General features: G+C 40.5%; 1 protein-coding gene across 1 annotated transcript in view; it reads left to right on the top strand.

Annotated features, from left to right (window-relative positions):
• Nucleotides 1-14,928, top strand: part of dym (dymeclin) — a 42,024-nt gene extending 27,096 nt beyond the window's left edge. The window contains exons 15-17 of the mRNA XM_029515548.1: nt 5,755-5,937; nt 7,875-7,988; nt 14,593-14,928. Of these exons, the coding sequence (XP_029371408.1) occupies nt 5,755-5,937; nt 7,875-7,988; nt 14,593-14,742 (447 nt within the window). The 3' untranslated portion in view covers nt 14,743-14,928. The remainder of the gene's footprint in view (nt 1-5,754; nt 5,938-7,874; nt 7,989-14,592) is intronic.
• The last annotated feature ends 3,413 nt before the right edge of the window (nt 14,929-18,341 follow it).

The raw sequence follows: 18,341 nt of genomic DNA, 5'->3' as shown, positions 1-18,341 counted from the left end.
CAATATTTATCTTCTCTATGTTTTCTGTTTGTTTGTTTGTTTGTTTTTTTTTGTTTGGTTTTTTCCCTTTACCCATGATGACATGGTTAGGTGTGGCCTTTTGGTCTTTCTGTTTGTCTCTTTGTGTATCTGTCTGTGTTTATCTTCATACCCTTGTCTTAATAGGTCTGGTTTGTCTGCCCTGCAACAGCCTGCAGTGAGCAGTGGGGCCAGCCAGGGAATCACTAAGCTATTGGTTTAATGATGCCAGCTCCTACTTTACAGGGATTTACATGTCTGTGTCTCTAAACACCCTGTCCGCACACACACAAACACTTGCATAAAAACATGCTTCAGTATGATAGGATGGCTAGACACACTCACTCAGACAAGCACACGCAGATTCAATGTCGGTGCTCTCCTTCTCAGTCAAAGATTGAATCTGCAAACTCTGTAATTTTCCTTGTCAGACAGATGAGCAAAGGTCAAATATACCTGCAGACATAACACATTTTTGCTCAGCATGCTAAAGAATTAGCAGCATAATTAGGCATATGGAAAAGCTTACAAACACTCACACAGTTGTATATACACGCTCATAGCCTTTCTTCATGGTTCGAGTAAATGATGAAACAAGTAAAATGGAGCAGGATCATTGAGACTAATGATACAGCTCATGTCTGAGGCCTATGTTTTCTTGGGTGGAGAGAGGACATTAAACAGCAGCATGAGTGGTTGTGACTAAATGACAATGCAGGAGGCTGGAAAATAGCACATGACTGGAGTAGGAGTAGAAAAGCAGAGGGGAAGGTAGGAAAAAATGAGGTAGGGGTAGAGAATGAGGATGAATGAGAGGGGAAAACAGAAAAGGCTCTAATGTTTTCATGCAGTCATACAAACACATGTCAGGTGTTTTCTGGTTGTCTAGCAGATGCATTTTTGGGGAAAACAAGTGTAAAGAACAGTCGGGGAAGTGGAAGAAAAGGAGGAGCCAAGATATTTAAATCCTGTCTGGGTTTCAAGTAGACCATGGACCTCTTAATCTTATCCACTTGACAAACATACACACAGGGCCAGGCAGACGTCTAGCTAGCCTATTTTCATGTGACCTGAATTCCCCAGTGTGGCATTTTTTCCCTGCCAGGCTAATCTCATTAAGCTGGGTGCAGCGCTAGAGAACAAACACACTAGGCATCCCTCACTCCTACTCTGCCTTCCTCTCTTCCCTTTGTCTCCTCTTCATCATGTTCACTTTCTCCATCAACTCCCCCCTACTCTCTTCTTCGTTTCTTCAATTTTTTTCTCCCATCTTCCTTTCTGCCTCCTCCTCTTCCTACTCAGTTGTCTCCCATATCTGTCCCTGCTTTCTTTTTAATTATGGCCTGCCACAGCAGAAGAGAATAGAGCAGGTCTTGCTAGGCTGTGGATTTGAGCCCAGAGAGCCACCTCTGCTTCCAGACGCACAATCAATCCTCATTATAGCCGGTCTGTCTTGCCTTCCACTTGCCTCTTCATGTCTGCCTGTTAAAGCTCTGCACACCTTCATCCACCAGCTTGTGGAAATCAATGCAGTGTATTATTGCATCTATGTGCCAAGTCTGATTCTCAATCAACGCACAACAGAATACAATTATTTACAATCATCCTTATCTCTTGGTTGGGTGTGCTCACATGCATGAGATTGTGTGGATGCTTATGAGTGGCTGTGGACCAGGAAAAAGGCCACACAGCGAGCATTGTTATTTGTAAGATAGGCATTTGTTTCTGAAACAGGTCACAGAAGATGGACATGCAATTCTGTTGCACTTGGTTCTCTCATACTGATGGTAAAATCTCATTTTGCTGCTGCAGTTAACAGGTCATTATCAGAACAGTCATTTTTTTATGCCCACAAGGAATATAAGGGCTCTTATTATATCCTTTGAAAGTTCTTCCTTATTTTCTAATGGCAACATAAGGATGAAAAGACTTTCTGGGTGTTCTTCATTTCAGTCTGTATGGTTTGAAATGTCTCTCATTGTGCAGAAAAAACAACTTTTTAACACAAAGCTTTGCTGATTTAAACATCTACACATTAAAGATTAAACTGGCTTACTCAGCACCTTATTCTAATGTATTTTACAGGACTTACAATACTTCCAGGGAATACACTTTCCTCAATTCAAGCTTGAGATGAAGCAGGATATAACCCCAGAGGAAGTTGCTGATGAGTACTGTCTAGGCGAGGCTTCCTGTAACGCAAAGATAATGATTCTAGCTTTTGAATCAACTGGTTGAACTGGTCAATTAAGCATTTGGAGAAGTCCTATAATTGTGGGAATAATGCATATGTGCACTTATGATGTTTCGATTCTAGTTCCAGTGTTATCTTGTTAATGTCCCCGTTCTTGTCGCCATGCAGTCCCTATCTGGAATACTGTCACAGCATGATCAATACTCGCAGTCGGCAATTTATTTAATTTATTTATTTTTAAATATTTGCAGCAGGGGTAACTGAAGCACGGGGGTCTGTGTCAATTCATGCATGTGTCTACACACACACACACACACCACTGCAAGGAAGCTGTACAGAGTATCCAGGCAGTCCTTTTGAATAGCCTTTTTAATATTTCTCACTCGCACAAATTCCATGTAGCTGCCTCGATTTCTCATTGCATAAGGAGACAGAAATATAATTAATGGAAAGTAACATCCATGCTTTACCTGGTTTGATTAGTCAAAATGGGGAGGGGGGGGGGGGGGAAGGCCTGTGAATAATGTACACAAATATGGTCCATTCATTGTAGTTTGTTACTTCTTGTCATATCATTGTTCTGTCAGTGCAGAATGACTGACTATAAGGTATTTTTATGTTCGGAAGATGTTTCGTAACATGCATTTGGTTTAATTTTTTCAGGATTAGGATTATTAGATAACTCAAGTAATGTTAATTTATCTCTAATATGTATGAAATTGTATGAAAAATTGTAATTTAGAAAAAGTAAAGTCATGTTTTTCAATTTCAAACTATTTGGCCCTACGGCACATATTTCTCTCTGTTCTTTAGAAAAAGGATTTTTATGGCATGCGTTTATGTAAAAAAAAAAATATTATTATACCACACTCCTGCATTCATTCAATTAGTATTGCACTGCAGTGAGCTACGTTCGACCCAACATTGACACACTGTTCGCAGACATTTTGAACAACAAATGCAGCTGTAATGTGAAAATGCAAAATTGAGCTACACAGCAGCTGCTAGATAAGATTTTGAATTCAGCAGTGGTATTTGAGGCTGATCAGACCCAGTCTGGGACTGACTGTGGGTGTCTATGGCAGTCTTGTTTTAATAATTTTAATTTCTTTTTTTTTCGCCCATCCAGGCTACAATTCAAGCCCAGAAGTATTGAAACTAAAACCAATCAAGCAGCGTTTCCAAAATTTAGGCACTTAAAATCCTGAAATGTTGTGGCATGCAAAAAAAATGCATAAAAAAGCATTTTATAAACTAGAATAAATTGGTTTTCAAGCAGTTCACAAAGTAGTTCACTTTTCTAGATATTGCAATTTATTGGACAGGAAGGTAGACATAAAATGACTTAGCTTTTTGGCAAACACTGAAAACCAGGATTTATGCCTTAAGCCCATTTTCCTGGCAATGCATGCTTTCATTGAGACAAAGCATTGTTTTGTATTTTTAGATTGGTTTGACAACTGACTACCTCATCTATTGATCTCATATATAATACTGTCAATGCATGATAGATTTTACAGGCCTCTGCCCACAGTTGTCACACCACCGGAAATTCGTCAAATCATTGCAGCATAGTTTTTATCTCTTAGGATTATTCATTTTCCCACCGTCTCTGCAGTTTCCTCTCTGTGCAAGCACTAAACGTGTTATCTCGTCATGGTGGCTGGCTATCTGTCTGTCTGTCTGCCTGCCCGCCTGCCTGCCTGTCTGCCTGTCTGGATGCATTGTTGTAAACAAGGCAACTATTAATACAATGCATGTTATATAATCTGTTTTTACAATAAGAATTTCCCATGTAGAGCAGGTCATCCAAATAATGTTTCATATTATCTTTCTGCTTAGATTGTCAAGTTAGATCTAATGATGGAAGTATGATTGAACTACCAAAAGTAGCAATGTAGAGCTGTAAATGATAAAACAACTGGGGTTACAAAGATTAATGGTTTCATAATACCAACACGATGAAAGAATGACCAAAACTGCCTTTTTTGATTTTCAGATGGAGATATTGGCTAGTTTATTTATTTAAACATGCACACAAGCATAGAGTAAGGTGCACTGGTTGCATCCTTCAGTTTGTCTAATATCCAAGTGGATCCAAGCAGACTTGGTATTGATTTGTTAGAATTGTCACGAAAGAAAAATATATTTCAACTATCTTGCTGCTGAATGTATCAGCATTCTTTCTTCTAACCCTAACCCTTTTAAGGTTGAGTTACAGGAAGTTTTACTTAATGGAGTGAGAATAGTCATCTTGAGTGATTGGACAACTTGCTGGGGCACACAAAATGACACACAAAGTCTCAAACTAGATCATTGGTAAATTATAAGATTGGATCAGTTCTGATGATAATACCCTGAATGAGAAACAGAACTGCTTAAAGTGATAGATTTCTGCAGATGTAACTGGTTGATTTAGATTATGATACTCTGACACAGTCAGTGCTTTAAAAGCATTTAAAGCAAGGATGAACACTTTCTGTGTGCATTTACAAAGAAAGACATTGGTGTACTTTTCCTATGTGCAGTCATTGCTGAACAACAACATCTATGAGTGTAGGGCCTTGGACAGAGCGGTAAAAAAGTACTCTCTAAATAGACTTGGGTAAGAGTTTGAGGACAGGTTCTGTGACTTTGATTAGCCTGAGCCATATCTGTCATTCATTTCAAATGCTTTTATGAAAGTCAACATGACATCCATTGCTTAGCAACTTCACCTCATGCAACATCTAAGGTTAAGTTAGAGATGGAAATTCTCATCTTGCAAAGCAATGTTAACCTCAAAGCCCACAAGAGCAATCATGAAAGTCTCCAACCCATCTATGTGAGTTGGATAAGAACTTCATTTAGAACAAAGAATATGGCTTCCCGAAGCAAGTATAAAAGATTCAGAGTTGAAATGTCAAGCTATAACCATAAGTGAAATGCATTTATGAGTAATATGCAGGGAGCATCTTACTGTCAAGATACCCTTATGGACAAATGAATTTTTTTCTTTTAAAAGCCAATAAAAAGCTGTATACTATTATATTTTACTATATATTTTATTATATTTCACTATTGTGTAAAAAAAAAAAAAAAACTACGCTTACACTCAATAACGTTACTCTATGTTGCTCTCTGCTTTATGTTTTGATTTGTTACACCCCTTCTATGTGAACTTTGCAAATAATTCATCATGTCAGCCATTCAACCCCCTGCATCTTATCCTCCTTCCTTCTCACGTCTTTCTTCGCATACTGTCACTTGTCACTTCAGATGCCTTTGCCCCAGGAGGAAACTCACTGTGACATGTCCTGATCTGTGACTTACAAGGTCACTGCTCTGTCCCTCGTGAAGACAACTGTAGCTGACAACTGGGAAACAACTTTGCGTTCATCGCTCCTTTCCTCCTTTCATTGTCTTCTCTCTCCCACCTCTTCCACCTCTCTGTTACCCCCTGCTGATCAGTCTATCAGGAGGCAATTATTTAAAAACAGCATTAAAAGTGAAACCAGTGTAGTGGGAAACCAATTAACCTTTACATCCTCCCTTTCCCCCAGGCCCAAGACCTGAATGTGATTGAAGAGGTCATCTGCATGATGCTGGAAATCATCAACTCTTGCCTTTGCAACTCTCTACACCACAACCCAAACCTGGTGTATGCACTGCTCTACAAGAGGGAGCTCTTTGAGCAGTTTAGGATGCACCCATCCTTCCAGGACATCATGCAGAACTTGGACACGGTCAGTCTGCTTCTTCTGTGGTAGCAGTTCTTTACCTGCTCATGGTGCTGATTTGCAGTAATTATTCCATAGATCAAGGTTATACATTTTTCCCAGAATGTCCTTTTCATCTGCAGGGGAATTTTCAAGAAGCCCAAAACCCCTGGCACACATGCAGACTGCATCATTAACATACTGTGTAGTTGGGCTGCACAGCATGCTGAGCTCTGTGAGCTTAAGCACTATTGATGAATTAATCAGCCCCCTTGTGTCAAGAGGCTCCCTGTCAAATATTCATTGAGAGTGTTTGGTGTACAGGTGAGGAAGGGACAGACCGAGAGAAAGTTGTCCTTCATCGCTGTATCAGTCATGTAGGAGGGGAAGGGAAACTTTGGTGTGTGGGGTGGGGGTTGCTTTGTACACTGCCATGGGCTTTGTTGTTATCCATAAGTATGAGGGAAGCATGCTAGCTAGAATCTCTCAGTTAAGTCAGTCTCCCTAAGGCTGTTCTCTGAAGCCTTACCCGTGCTAGCAAGTCTACGTGTGCGAGCATGAGATTCAAAATGAGGGGCTGCTTTTTTGCTCCTCTAAATTAACCCCATATGGGAGGCCTTCAGAGTTAATGAAGAGATTAGTATTAGATAGATGTAGACACACGCACACAGTGTGCTTGTGGGCTCTGGTGTGTTTGAATTCTATAAAGCAACCACAGAGCATGAGCAGAGAAAACATTGCCTGTAGATGCATTTTCACTGTTGGTTTGACAAAGAAGAGCATTAAAAAGAATCAGTAATACCTAGAGTTTTTTTTTTTAATGATCAAATATCAAACGGTTCTCAAGGGAAGGGCATAGCAAGGCAGCAGAAATGCAAAATATAGTTTCCTTGATCTCTTGTTGGGCTTAAACCCAGATGGCCTCAAATAATTTGAGCTCCAGTGAAATGCTTATTTTAAGTGGGAAGAAACATGCTTAAACCCTATAGTGAATTTGTCTTTACTGAGTATGCAGCCTGCAGGCATACTGTGTTATCCAAGCCTATGTTCAGAGCAATTTGAATTTGTGCAACATGTTTCCACTCTGTAAAGCAGTGGTCATAACATGAAGTTATGTCCATTAACATCAATGTTGTCAACTTTTACCCTCATACTTAAAAATATCCTCAATCGGTACGGCGCAAGTAAAATTTCACTATATGTAACTCGACTTGCACATCAGCATTTTCAGAGCAAAGTACTGCTCCCTCGAAGCATTGCAACCATTGGATGTATATTCTTGGCTGCAGATGCAATTTATTATTTGTCCTTTCCAAATACATGATCAAACGAGCAAATTGCATAGATTAACGACAATTTATTTCAGTTTATGTGTTTTACATGTGGAACTAGCAACATCATTGTTGTTATTTGCAGATTGAAGCCCTATATATGTAGCATAATACCACTTTGTTCAAACTCAGATCTTAATGTTGCACCCAGTGTCATCATAAAGGGTGTGACTCCTGCAGTGTCAGTGTGACAGCACAGAACAGTGGGATTAGACGTGTCAAAGAGCTTCATGACAGAAATGGGAGTGGATGTTAAACCTCAGTGAGATCAAGATGACACGAGAGCCTGTGTATTTAGAAAGAGGAACAAGATTTAACTGTGACAGATTTTGGACTAGAGAGCGTCCATTGCTAAACCTTTGAGGGCAATACTGATTTGGATATTTTGAGTAGTAGCAAGACATTATGTCAAGCTAACCAGCTGATACGAGGTGAAAATGAACCATTCCTCACACACACACACACACACACACAAACTCTCTCTCTCTCTCTCAAAAACATGCCAATCTTGTTTGCTACACTTTTTCGATTTCAAACCCACTATGTATTACAGAACCTCTCCATCAGGCCAAACATATTTGTGACAAAGTTGAGTTCTATTTTTGATTGCCTGTTTCCTCTTGGTACCATTAGGTGATTGGCTTCTTCAGCCAGCGTCTGGAGCAGGCTGGAAGTGACCTGTCAGTTGAGAGGGTTCAGGAGGTCATCATGAAAGGAGCCCAGGCTCTGCCTAAAGACCGACTGAAGGTAAATCCTGTAACACACACACATTAGGAAGACAGATAGGATACAGTGCATGGAAGTGAGGGATAATGAAATATAGCAGTCTGAGGTAAAAGGAAGGGACATATTAGGCATCAAGATTCATGTGTAGAATCTAACAATGTGTTGTTAAAGGCTGCAAGGTATGACGGACTGGAGCTGGGAAGGTGAGGAAAAACGAATTAGTTTGTGTGGACAGGTAAGAGAGCTGAAGAGGTAGTTCAGACATATGAACTGAGGCAAAGGAAAGATGGAAAGAACCACTGGGACATGAGACAAAAGGCCAAACCCCAATTCTCATTAACATTAATGCCGATCTTCATTCCATCTCTGCTATCTAGCTACATGTGAACATGTAATGACATTTCAAGGAGATGGGGGGCTATGGGGCACTTTGTCATGGGCACATAATATCAGGCGGAGGGGGTGGAGGGAAATAAATCTGCCACCATGCCTCGTTACCTAACACACCCCACACTCCTGGCGGGTTCGCCAAACCCCACCCCTCCCAGTGCTCCTCCATTAATCAGTGAGGAAATATGTAACCACCGGTCTCTCCGTGCCGCTCCACACCCGCAAAGAATCTCTTAATTGCATGTTTTATCATGTGTTTCATGTTCTATACTTGGCGGCTGGCTGCAAGGCATTTGTCTAGCTAGCCAGTGTGGAAGAGGGATGGTGCATGACCACAGGACCACGTGCTCGCTCTGTCTCACTTTCCGTCAGCCCCTCGGAGCACTAATGTAGTGATCGACCGTAGAGCTGTAGAATTACACGTGTCCTTCAGTGAGGTTGCTGTACCTGTAGCAAATACACAGGTACTCAGCTGTGTCTTCAGTAAAGTATTCTTTCCATCTATGTGTCTTTGTAGATGACATTATAATTTGTATGCCAGCATCGGTGTGTTCAGATTTGTGATTGTGTGTGCAGACTCGTGTGGGAGTCTTTGTTTCTGTGCAGAAGTGCTGTTGAGTCTCGCATTGACTCTCCAACATCCGAGTGCTTTCCAGCTCCACAGGGTGCCGTGAAGCGAAGAGAATATCTAGGCAATGTCTCCTCAGGGAGAAGTCCCTGCCGCTTGATGGTACCATCGCTCAAACAAACAGCTGTCCCTCTACCTCTCACTTCCCTTCATCTTATGAGCTCATTCTCCTATTCAGCCTCCAGCGGGAAAATCCATAGGTTGGATTAATGTTGTGTGGATTCATTGATAAGTTGTTAATTAATCAGTAAAAGCTCTTCAAAGGAGTATTGGTGATTGAGTCAATTACGCCTGCAGAGAGCAGGCTGAAACAGACACAAGGATGATCCTCTTCAAAAAAAAAATAAAAACAAGTTGAAACCAAGCTTGTATATCAGCCTCAGTTTTAATTAACTGGAGAAGCTACTCTATCATGTGGTAATTTTCACGTTGCATTTCACATAGTGTTATCATAGTGCCTTTCAAATAAATGCCATTATTCTACCCAGTACCTGCATGTAAAGTGCTACCTTGATCTGCTTTAGCGTGGGCATGAATTTATATTTTGTCGGGAGGGGCTGACAATTGAAAGGTAAATAATTGTGTTTCAACACAGAAGACCTCACAGATGCAAAAATACAAAAATCTTGTTTACTTAAAAGACTTGAAAGCAGTTACACAAAAAGGTAGAGATGTAAATTAGGTCCCAACTGAAAGAAAGGGTTAAAAGAAGGTGGTAAATACCCCAGGGACGACCCTCAGTGCCTCGCCACTCAACCGTCTCCCTCTCCCATTCTTTATATACGTGTGTGTTGTTTCAGGGTGTGTGAGGCTAACAGGCTCTCATGGGCAGTGCCTGTGGAATGTGTTGTTTAGCCTGACCAGCTGAAATCTGCCTTATTGAGCAGCGATAGCCTACAGACTCTCTGGCTCCTCAGGGCAGGACGGAGGGGGGTGATTTGGTGGGCTGAGGGGCTTACCAGCTGTTGCTCGGTACCTGGGCCTTGATCTGGTGGCCGATCAGCGCTGTTTTCCCACACTAAAATGTGAGTTGTAGCTTCATCATTTAATAAATTGACACAGTAAAGAAATCAATCTACTTATACTCAGAGGAGGAACTATTTCCATTTCAAGCATGAAATATTACTTTGTATATACAATGTCTATAACCACATTGGCAGCAGTTATTGTCATAATCCAAAGAACAGGATGAACACGATTTTTGACCTAATCATGGCACTAGATGAAACGGTACTGTTATAAAGCTATGCTGGAGAGGCAGGGGGTAGTTAAGTAGGTACATGTATGTATCTAATTTCATTGCAATTTGTCAAACTTTGAAATGTAAAAAAAAAAATGGCAGGTGAAAATAAAATTAAGAGATGAGCAAAATCATTCAGATTTATAATCTTGGAACAGCATATGAAAGTCCAAGATTCAATAAGTGAAAACAGTGGCACCAGGGGAAAGGTTAGGGAACCAACCAAGTCGGCAAAGTTGAGATTCTGGGGCTACAAAATTTGATGGTAATCCTTCAAATGCTTTTTGTCTGGACCAAAGTGGTGGACCACCTGAAAGATCAACACGCTGTAGCCAGCTAGCATCCTTCAAAGCCCAAAGAAAACCCAATATTCAATTTACCCTAATCAGAAAGTGAAAACAAGAAAGGCGTCCAGACATTTGAGAAGCTGGGACTTGCCGATGTGGCTTATTTTGTTCCAACACTAAAGAGAAAACATTTTTAGCACAGCACTATATTAAATAGCACAGCAAATATTGCTGTGACCTTTGAAGTATTCAACCAACTATCAGAAAACATTGGCACCGATAAAGCCTCAAAAAGGATATTCTGTGTCCACATTGTGAAAATGGTGTGCAATCAGTGGTTGTTACTGAAATGATGACCAATTTCGAGCTCCTTGTTTGCCATGACACAATATTAAATTTCTGTATTTCTACATAATGCCCACTAGTTTCATCAAAGACTAATAAGTTGCACTTGTAATACAGCCCTCTAATGCTTGTGTACCTGCATGTAATTGTGTGTGTGTGTGTGTGTGTTTGTGTGAGCGCTCAGTTCATGTTTGCTCCCTAGCCGCATTCTTCTCTGTCTGGCCGAACTCTGACAGCACAGCAGCGTGCAGAGGAGGGAAGGGAACACAGAGTCCTGAGTGAAGATATGAGGCCAGCCAGTCAGTCTGTGTTCAGGGGCGAGGGCCTGACCCGCCAAGACCCATAACTAACTGATATGAGCCTGGGCCAATTGGGCCCAGACAGCTGCCAGACTAAGAACAAAATAGGGGAGGGGAGGAGGCAGCAGAGTGCCAGAGGAAAAAGAGGAAGCCTCAGTCAGGACAGAACAAGGAATAGGGATAATATTAGGGTGTTAGATGCTTTGATTTTTCCCACAAACCAGTGGAGCCTGAAAGGGACAATTTTGCCGTGAGGCGTACGACATGTAGTGACATCCAAGACTTCCCAAATCCCCTGATGGCTCCTGTCCAATATAAAAGGAGGAGAAAAAATGAAGGCCATTGTGATTCAGGGATCATTTTTCTTTTTTCTCATTATGTGTTCAATATCTAGTGAAAGTGGTAGAATGTGCACAGGGGAGTTTATATTTCTGCCATTTAGGTTCATAATTTCTCCTCCAGTAGGCAACTTGAGTATCCTGAGAAGTATTCATTCTGATAAAGGATGTTTATTTTAGCAGCACAAGGTACATCGTTTTCACTTATTCTAAGGTCTTTTGGCAATTTGTGGGAGTACTACCTGCTTTGCTGACGTGACGCCACACTAACAGCTTTTTTCATTAAAAGAGTAGATTGAAATAGTGGAAAAAATAACTAAGCACATTGATACCACTGTCATATGTGTGTTTAGTAAGATGTTTTAGGAGATGGCTTTCTTATTTTAGCTTCAAGAATAAAAATGACGCACTGTCTGTACAAAGAAAAACGAAGTCTGTTTTAAAAAGAAAAAAAATGCAGCGCGGCCAAGAAATAGACCATGATACAAACTGCAAATGGTCTTTATTATAATTTGGTTTTGTAAAGATAAAACAAACAAGATGATTATATCTTAATTAGTAGCTTTACAGCGGCTGTTTGGTAGATTTTCTTTAACCTTTGGACAGAGCCTACATATGTCATTTCTTTATCTCCCATCAGAAGCCTTTCCATAACAATAAATGAGAGAGGCCTGAGAAAGGCACACACTTACTCTCTAGAAAATGTTAGATAAAGCAGATGTTGAAAGGAATTCTGTGTTGATGTGAAGCCAAGCCTACCTGCTTTTATAAACCGCACAAAGCATACAAATGTATGCAGCTATTGCTTAGAGAAGAGCAATGCCTGTGCTTTAAAGTAGAGCTTTGATCCGTTTCACCTGATTCCTGCGAACTTTGAGTGCTGCATTCAGAGGTCATAACAAAGTGTTGCTCATATTTATAATTCATTCGTGATTTCGAAGGAAAAAAACAACTTATAAACAGCGATATTGTTCTTTTAATGCTCTGGTGCTATGGAAACTAATAATGTTCAACACTATATTTCCACAATGTCTTGTGAAGGCCTATATGCATGTTGCTATTAGAACAATAACTTGAAACACGACGTGACATGAAATGACACATACTGTTTACACCCCCATCTTCCTCATGTAAATGATTCATTTTTGAACACATTTGCACAATAATAAGGGAGAATTTTGATTGCTTCGTGCTTTAAGATGGTAATTTTGAAACCACATGTGTTGACATTGCAGTATTTGCTGATTAATGCTTTAATTATCTTAATTGCTTAATTAGCATAAATGGGTATGTTTCATATATCATGTTGATTATAGCAGAGTATTAATCAGCTCAACTGCCTACTGTTTCACCCTTTTCTTTTGCTTGTAAATCATTTTCCACTTTAAAATTACAGACTAAAGGCTATGCTGCTTTTAATAGGCTCACTTTTGCTTTCTCACACAGGAAATAATTTCAGTTTTCTATGTGAAGAAGTAAAAGTGAACCTTGCTTGAGTAACTGTCACCAAGTGTCATATGAACTTTCGATGATTTGGTAAGCAAGCCCACGAGACAGTCACCTACACACAAATACCAGCCAGATAATACAGCTCCTGTATTGTGTCTAGCTGTCACAATGACGGTGGTGTGTGTGTGTGTGTGTGTGTGTGTGTGTGTGTGTGTGTGTGTGTGTGTGTGTGTGGTCTAGCCTCGCCTCAGTGGCCTGGCATATGGCCTGTGACCCGGAGCCCCTCTCTCTGTATCATTGTGATACCGATAGTGTGGCTCTGAATAGAGTGAGCCAGGACTCAATAGACAGGACTCGGACCATCACATAAAGGCCCTCAGCATCTGTCTTTCACCGCAGACTGATTACTGGCTGCGTGCACGCGTGCATATACACGCATGTGTACACAGGATATAATGAGGTAGCGTTGTATTATTGATGCGTCTCTTCTTCTGCCTGCCTGTTGTTCGGTGGGCTGGCAGCATTTTTCGTTGGTCACGTCGGTGGGCTTGTGTTTGCTTCTGGCAGGTTTGGTAAAAAACAGGTCATATTGAATGGAGCTGCACAGATCATTCGATATATTGATCACGCAAAGGTGAATAATTTTGAATGTAACATGTTAATTTCTTTTCTTTTTTATCTTGTCAAAGATGCTCTGATACTGATTTCTCAAAATGTGACTGCCCTGCTTTTTTTTTTTTAAAATATATATCATTGTTTATACACAGGCTCGGCATAAAAACATAGCAAATATTACGTTTTCTCAAACTAAATCGTATTAGTGTGGCTGTAGCCTCCTCACTCATTAACAATAAGCTCTGAAGCACTGACAGGCTGCTCTGTAAAACAACACTCCCACATTAGTGAGCCCATTAAAAGGTCAGTGTTTGGACCACAGAGTGATACCTGTCTTGCAGGCAGCTGTAACCAAATTTACCTCACAGCCAGATGGAATTACATCTGCCAGTCAACTGCTGTACCTGACGAAGAGTGATTACTGAGAGGCAATAGCACGTTAACCTACCTGTGAAGCAGCACCTCCATCCATCTGAGAGTGACAGATGTCATTTCACTGGTCACAGCACTTTTCAAGTATCAAATGTGGCTGGAAGCAGTTTCTTAATGGTGCTGTTGGCCATTTTGGGAACAGTGTGCACTGTGAAACTTTCCCAGACGTTGTACTGTATTGTCAGATCACACCACATGAATGGGCTGACGTCGGCGTTTACCTGGTTTCACTCTCAGCAGACAAAAAATGGCTTCCCGTCCAATTGTATTACAAACTTCTGTCAAATGTTGAGTCATCTGAAGCAACACGTACTCGCCAACCTATTTTTTGACATTTACGTTTCATGAAGACATTTGAGGCTAAGAGGCATCATCGACAAAGACAGCTTTTACTTCAGTTTCAAAAGAAGTGAGTGTGGGCTGTAACTGGTGAAGGGTCATGGTTCATTAAAAACATGCTTTTCTACGGTTAAAAGGTTCAATGTGTTTTCATAGAAAATGTCAGTATGTAGAGTTCATTGTGAAAGCTTTTAAGTAAATGTTTTTCTTTTTCATTCCTTTAGTATGATTAAAAAAATAATCTTTCTCTTTTCTTTCAACAGAAGTTTCCAGAGCTCAAGTTTAAGTATGTGGAGGAAGATCAGCCTGAGGATTTCTTCATCCCCTACGTCTGGTCGCTGGTCTTTAACTCTGGAGTCGGCATCCACTGGAACCCACAAGGCATCGAGCTGTTCAGTATGGACTCTGGCTGAAGCACTTGCTGCAGCAATCTGTGTCAGTCTCCATCCACATTCAGTTTATTAAAAAAAAAACAAAAAAAACTGACAGCCTGTGTGTGTGTGTGTGGCTCTGGGTGTGTGTGTGTGTGTGTGTGTGTGTGTGTGTGTGCATTACCCTTTACAAGTACGTGCACGCTGCTTTGAAAGTGCCTCGACTTTCTACAGAAAGGTGTTTCTTTCTTTTCTTCTTTTTTTTTTTTTTTTTTTCCTTTTTTGCCGCACCACCTTTTTTCACTCAGCCTAATAACTCCTCTGCTTCTCAACACCGTGAAGCTTCATCGCTGGTTAAATATTCACACAGTAGCTCCCACTCATGTACAGTCATTCCATTGAGCAGCTTCACCTGGTTCCCCAGCACATGCAGAGTAACATCCCTTCTGTAACCTTCTGTTACTCTGAGGAGTTTAGTGGCAATGAGAATCCCACATCTCTTCTTGCTTAGACAAAAAAAAAAAAAAGAAAAAAAAGAAAGGTCAATTAAAAAATGTGCACGTAAGTTACACTGCTCTGGTGAACACTCATGTATTGCTGCACTGAATGCTAAGAAGTAGTACTGGCTTAATATTCAAGACAGCTATTGTGCCTGAGAAGACACAGTACACATTTTATTAAATGTCCTCATTAACACAGAATTTTAAGTGTGGTTATCTGATAACCTAGTGTTTGATCCTGACTATGCACAGTTCTCCAAATACATTGGTTGTATAAAAGATGTATGTTTCTGACGATTATTTCAGAGCTGACATTAACGTGTAGGACTTAGAGATTTGAGCCCACCACTGCGGCACCCTCCAACACCCTCATATTGAATTACAGTTTAATTAAGGCTTAATTTCTGTCCCTGGATAATATTAGCAAACCACATCACCCTGATGCGTGTAATTTCATTGTTGCTTCCAGCCCATTTATTTGACTTTGCCCTGTATTTTGTCGTTTTAATACTTTTTTTTTTTTTTTTCCATGACGGTAACCTAAGGCAAGTGCTCAGCATGGGCCGAGTCATTAAACCCCTCTCTCCTGTTGTGCATAATTACAGTTGTCACTTTATTTGCATGTTTAACTAGAGACTTTGTATGAAATTATTTATTTTCATGTTTATTGTTTTTTTTTTAGATATATATATATATATATATCCAGCCCCTCATAATGTAAACTTAAGTAGTATGAAATTACTACTACTATGAGAGAGAAACAGTGGTACTATACTTTAATTCTTCCCTGGTGGGGAAACTGGCTTTATATTATTAGATATGATATGACAACAGCTGTCATTTTGTGGCAAATATTACTTTGAACATAGGAGTTTAAATAAAAATGATAAATCAAAGCAAACAAAGGGTCAAATGGTTATTCAGTAAAATGAGTTTTCAATGAAAGGAAACATATTAAAGTACTAAATGGGAACTGTCATTTATCAAATTAGGGATTGATTTTGCTGCATCCTCTGGAAGCTTCATTCATTTTGAATATTTGTCACCTCTGTCAGCTCGATTTAAGTAAGTTGAGTTGACAATTTCAGATGTCTTACTACTGGTAGACTTTATGAGACTGACTACTAAAGTTTCCTTTGAAGACTTCAGACATCAGTGCTTTCAACATTGCATCTGTACCTCCGTACAGCAAAGACCAAAGAATCACCCTCAAAGTTCCAACTGTTGATAAAATGTAAAAGAAAGGAAGGAAGAAAGAAAACTTGAGCGCTAAATTTCTCTCACATCTCATTGTTGCCTTTTGTGGTCATAGCTGCAGAGGCAGCTGAAACAGAGGCATGAAACCACTTAGCAGGACGAGGGAGAGGTTACAGCACAATGGCACCCACTGTCGCTGCAGCTCCCACTTCCTGGGAGAATTTCATGCCTTTCGTCCCTATTGTATTGATTTTCATGCCTGAAATTCTCTTTTTCTCAAGGACAATATAATGGACGCAATTTAATGTAGAGAATGGCCCATTTTCAACATGAGGTCGTTGGTAGGTTACAGTGAGTCTTCATGCTCGAGGAGACTGAGGCGCTCTGTCTGTCTGGGCCGACTCTCACCTGCTCGCAGCTCTATTATGACAGGACCAGATGGTTGAGCGGAGGTTTTCACAAAGTGACATGGCCCTTCATGCTCCTGCATGGTGTGGGGTCACCTTACCGTGGGCTCTGGTTTCAGGTGACAGCAGGAAGATGGATGGAGAAGTGGATTCTGGGATGGGTAGTTTATTTCATTTTAGAGGCTGGTGTGTTTTCCTCAAGGTCTAGGTGAGATTACATCGCAGTGGCTCCAGTGGCAGAGGTCACACCCAGATCAGTGTCTACTGAGTGTTATAGAAAGTAGGACGCTGGAGACTAGTTTGCTGAAGTGGCTCTGTACTAAATAGTGGTTGCCCCCAGTGACACTGAGCTCATTAATATGACAGATCACTACAGTAACGATGGAAGGTCGTCAGGCTCAGTGGTTTTAGGATGAGGTCACAGCGAGGGGGAGGCTCACTAACAGCATGAAAACAGCTCTGAGAGTTAGATATGAATATAAAAATAAACTGTCAGACGCACAGATAAGACTCTGTCTCGCTGTCATTCCTTCCCTCAGATCTCCAGTGGAATGAAAACAGTCTTTCAATGGGCTGGACCATCAATGGAAAAACAGCAAAAAATTTCCACAGTAAAAGACACAAGAGAAGAGACAGACTGTATCGTGATCTTGATGTCTGAGAGATTTTAGCTAACCTGTGTCTAGTAGCTAGAGGTCACTGGATGGAAACAATATCTAGCCAACTGAGAAATACATTTTGCTTTGCTCTCTAGGTTATCAGTAATTGACCTTTTTGCATGTAGTCATGTGGCGCATCACAAAACCAAGGCTGTACAATAAAGAAAAGATAAGAAGGATGTTTTTGTCAGGTTAGCAGTATCACCTCAGAGACTGTAGTGTCTGTCGGTCTACTGATCCAGATTGAAAGGTCTCATCAATGGTTGGATGGATTGAGTTTTGACTTTCTACACGATGAACTATAATAACTTTGGCGATATCTTCACTTATTGCTCTCATGACAAGAAGAAGATATAATTCTTGGCTTTTAGTCAAAGTCAGATTAATGTGATGCGATAAAACCTGGTTCAAACCTCATGGTGCCCTGATTTATGTTAACCCGCAAGCAAGTCAACTTGGTTTTCCATTATCTTGTGAAACGTCTTCACGTCTCCTCGATGGACTGACTGAAAATGTAGATGTGTCATAGACAGGGTCCTAATGAAACTAGTGATTGACACAGTTCCTTCAGCGCGTCATGTGGTTAACATTTGTGGCACTGACATAGTGAGGAAAAATGGAGTGAGCCACTTTAAAATTCTTCAACACAAAAGGTCACACATGTTGCTTTTCACCACTTAAGACAGCTCTTGGTTTGTGAGGGAATGAAGTTTGATTGGTCAGTAAACAGCTCTGAACTCTGAACACTGGCTATGTAGCCATAAAGCAGTTTCATATGATGTGTACTTGTCAAAGTTGACATTTTTGTCAAAACTCACTATTTATACAATAGACATACAAGATTTCCAGCTTCTTAAAAAAAAAAAAAAAGTATCATT

This window comes from Echeneis naucrates, chromosome 12 (assembly GCF_900963305.1).
Source record: "Echeneis naucrates chromosome 12, fEcheNa1.1, whole genome shotgun sequence".
Taxonomy (NCBI): Eukaryota; Metazoa; Chordata; class Actinopteri; order Carangiformes; family Echeneidae; genus Echeneis; species Echeneis naucrates.
The sequence above is the reverse complement of the archived record's forward strand: the minus strand, read 5'-3'. Positions and strand labels throughout refer to the sequence as shown.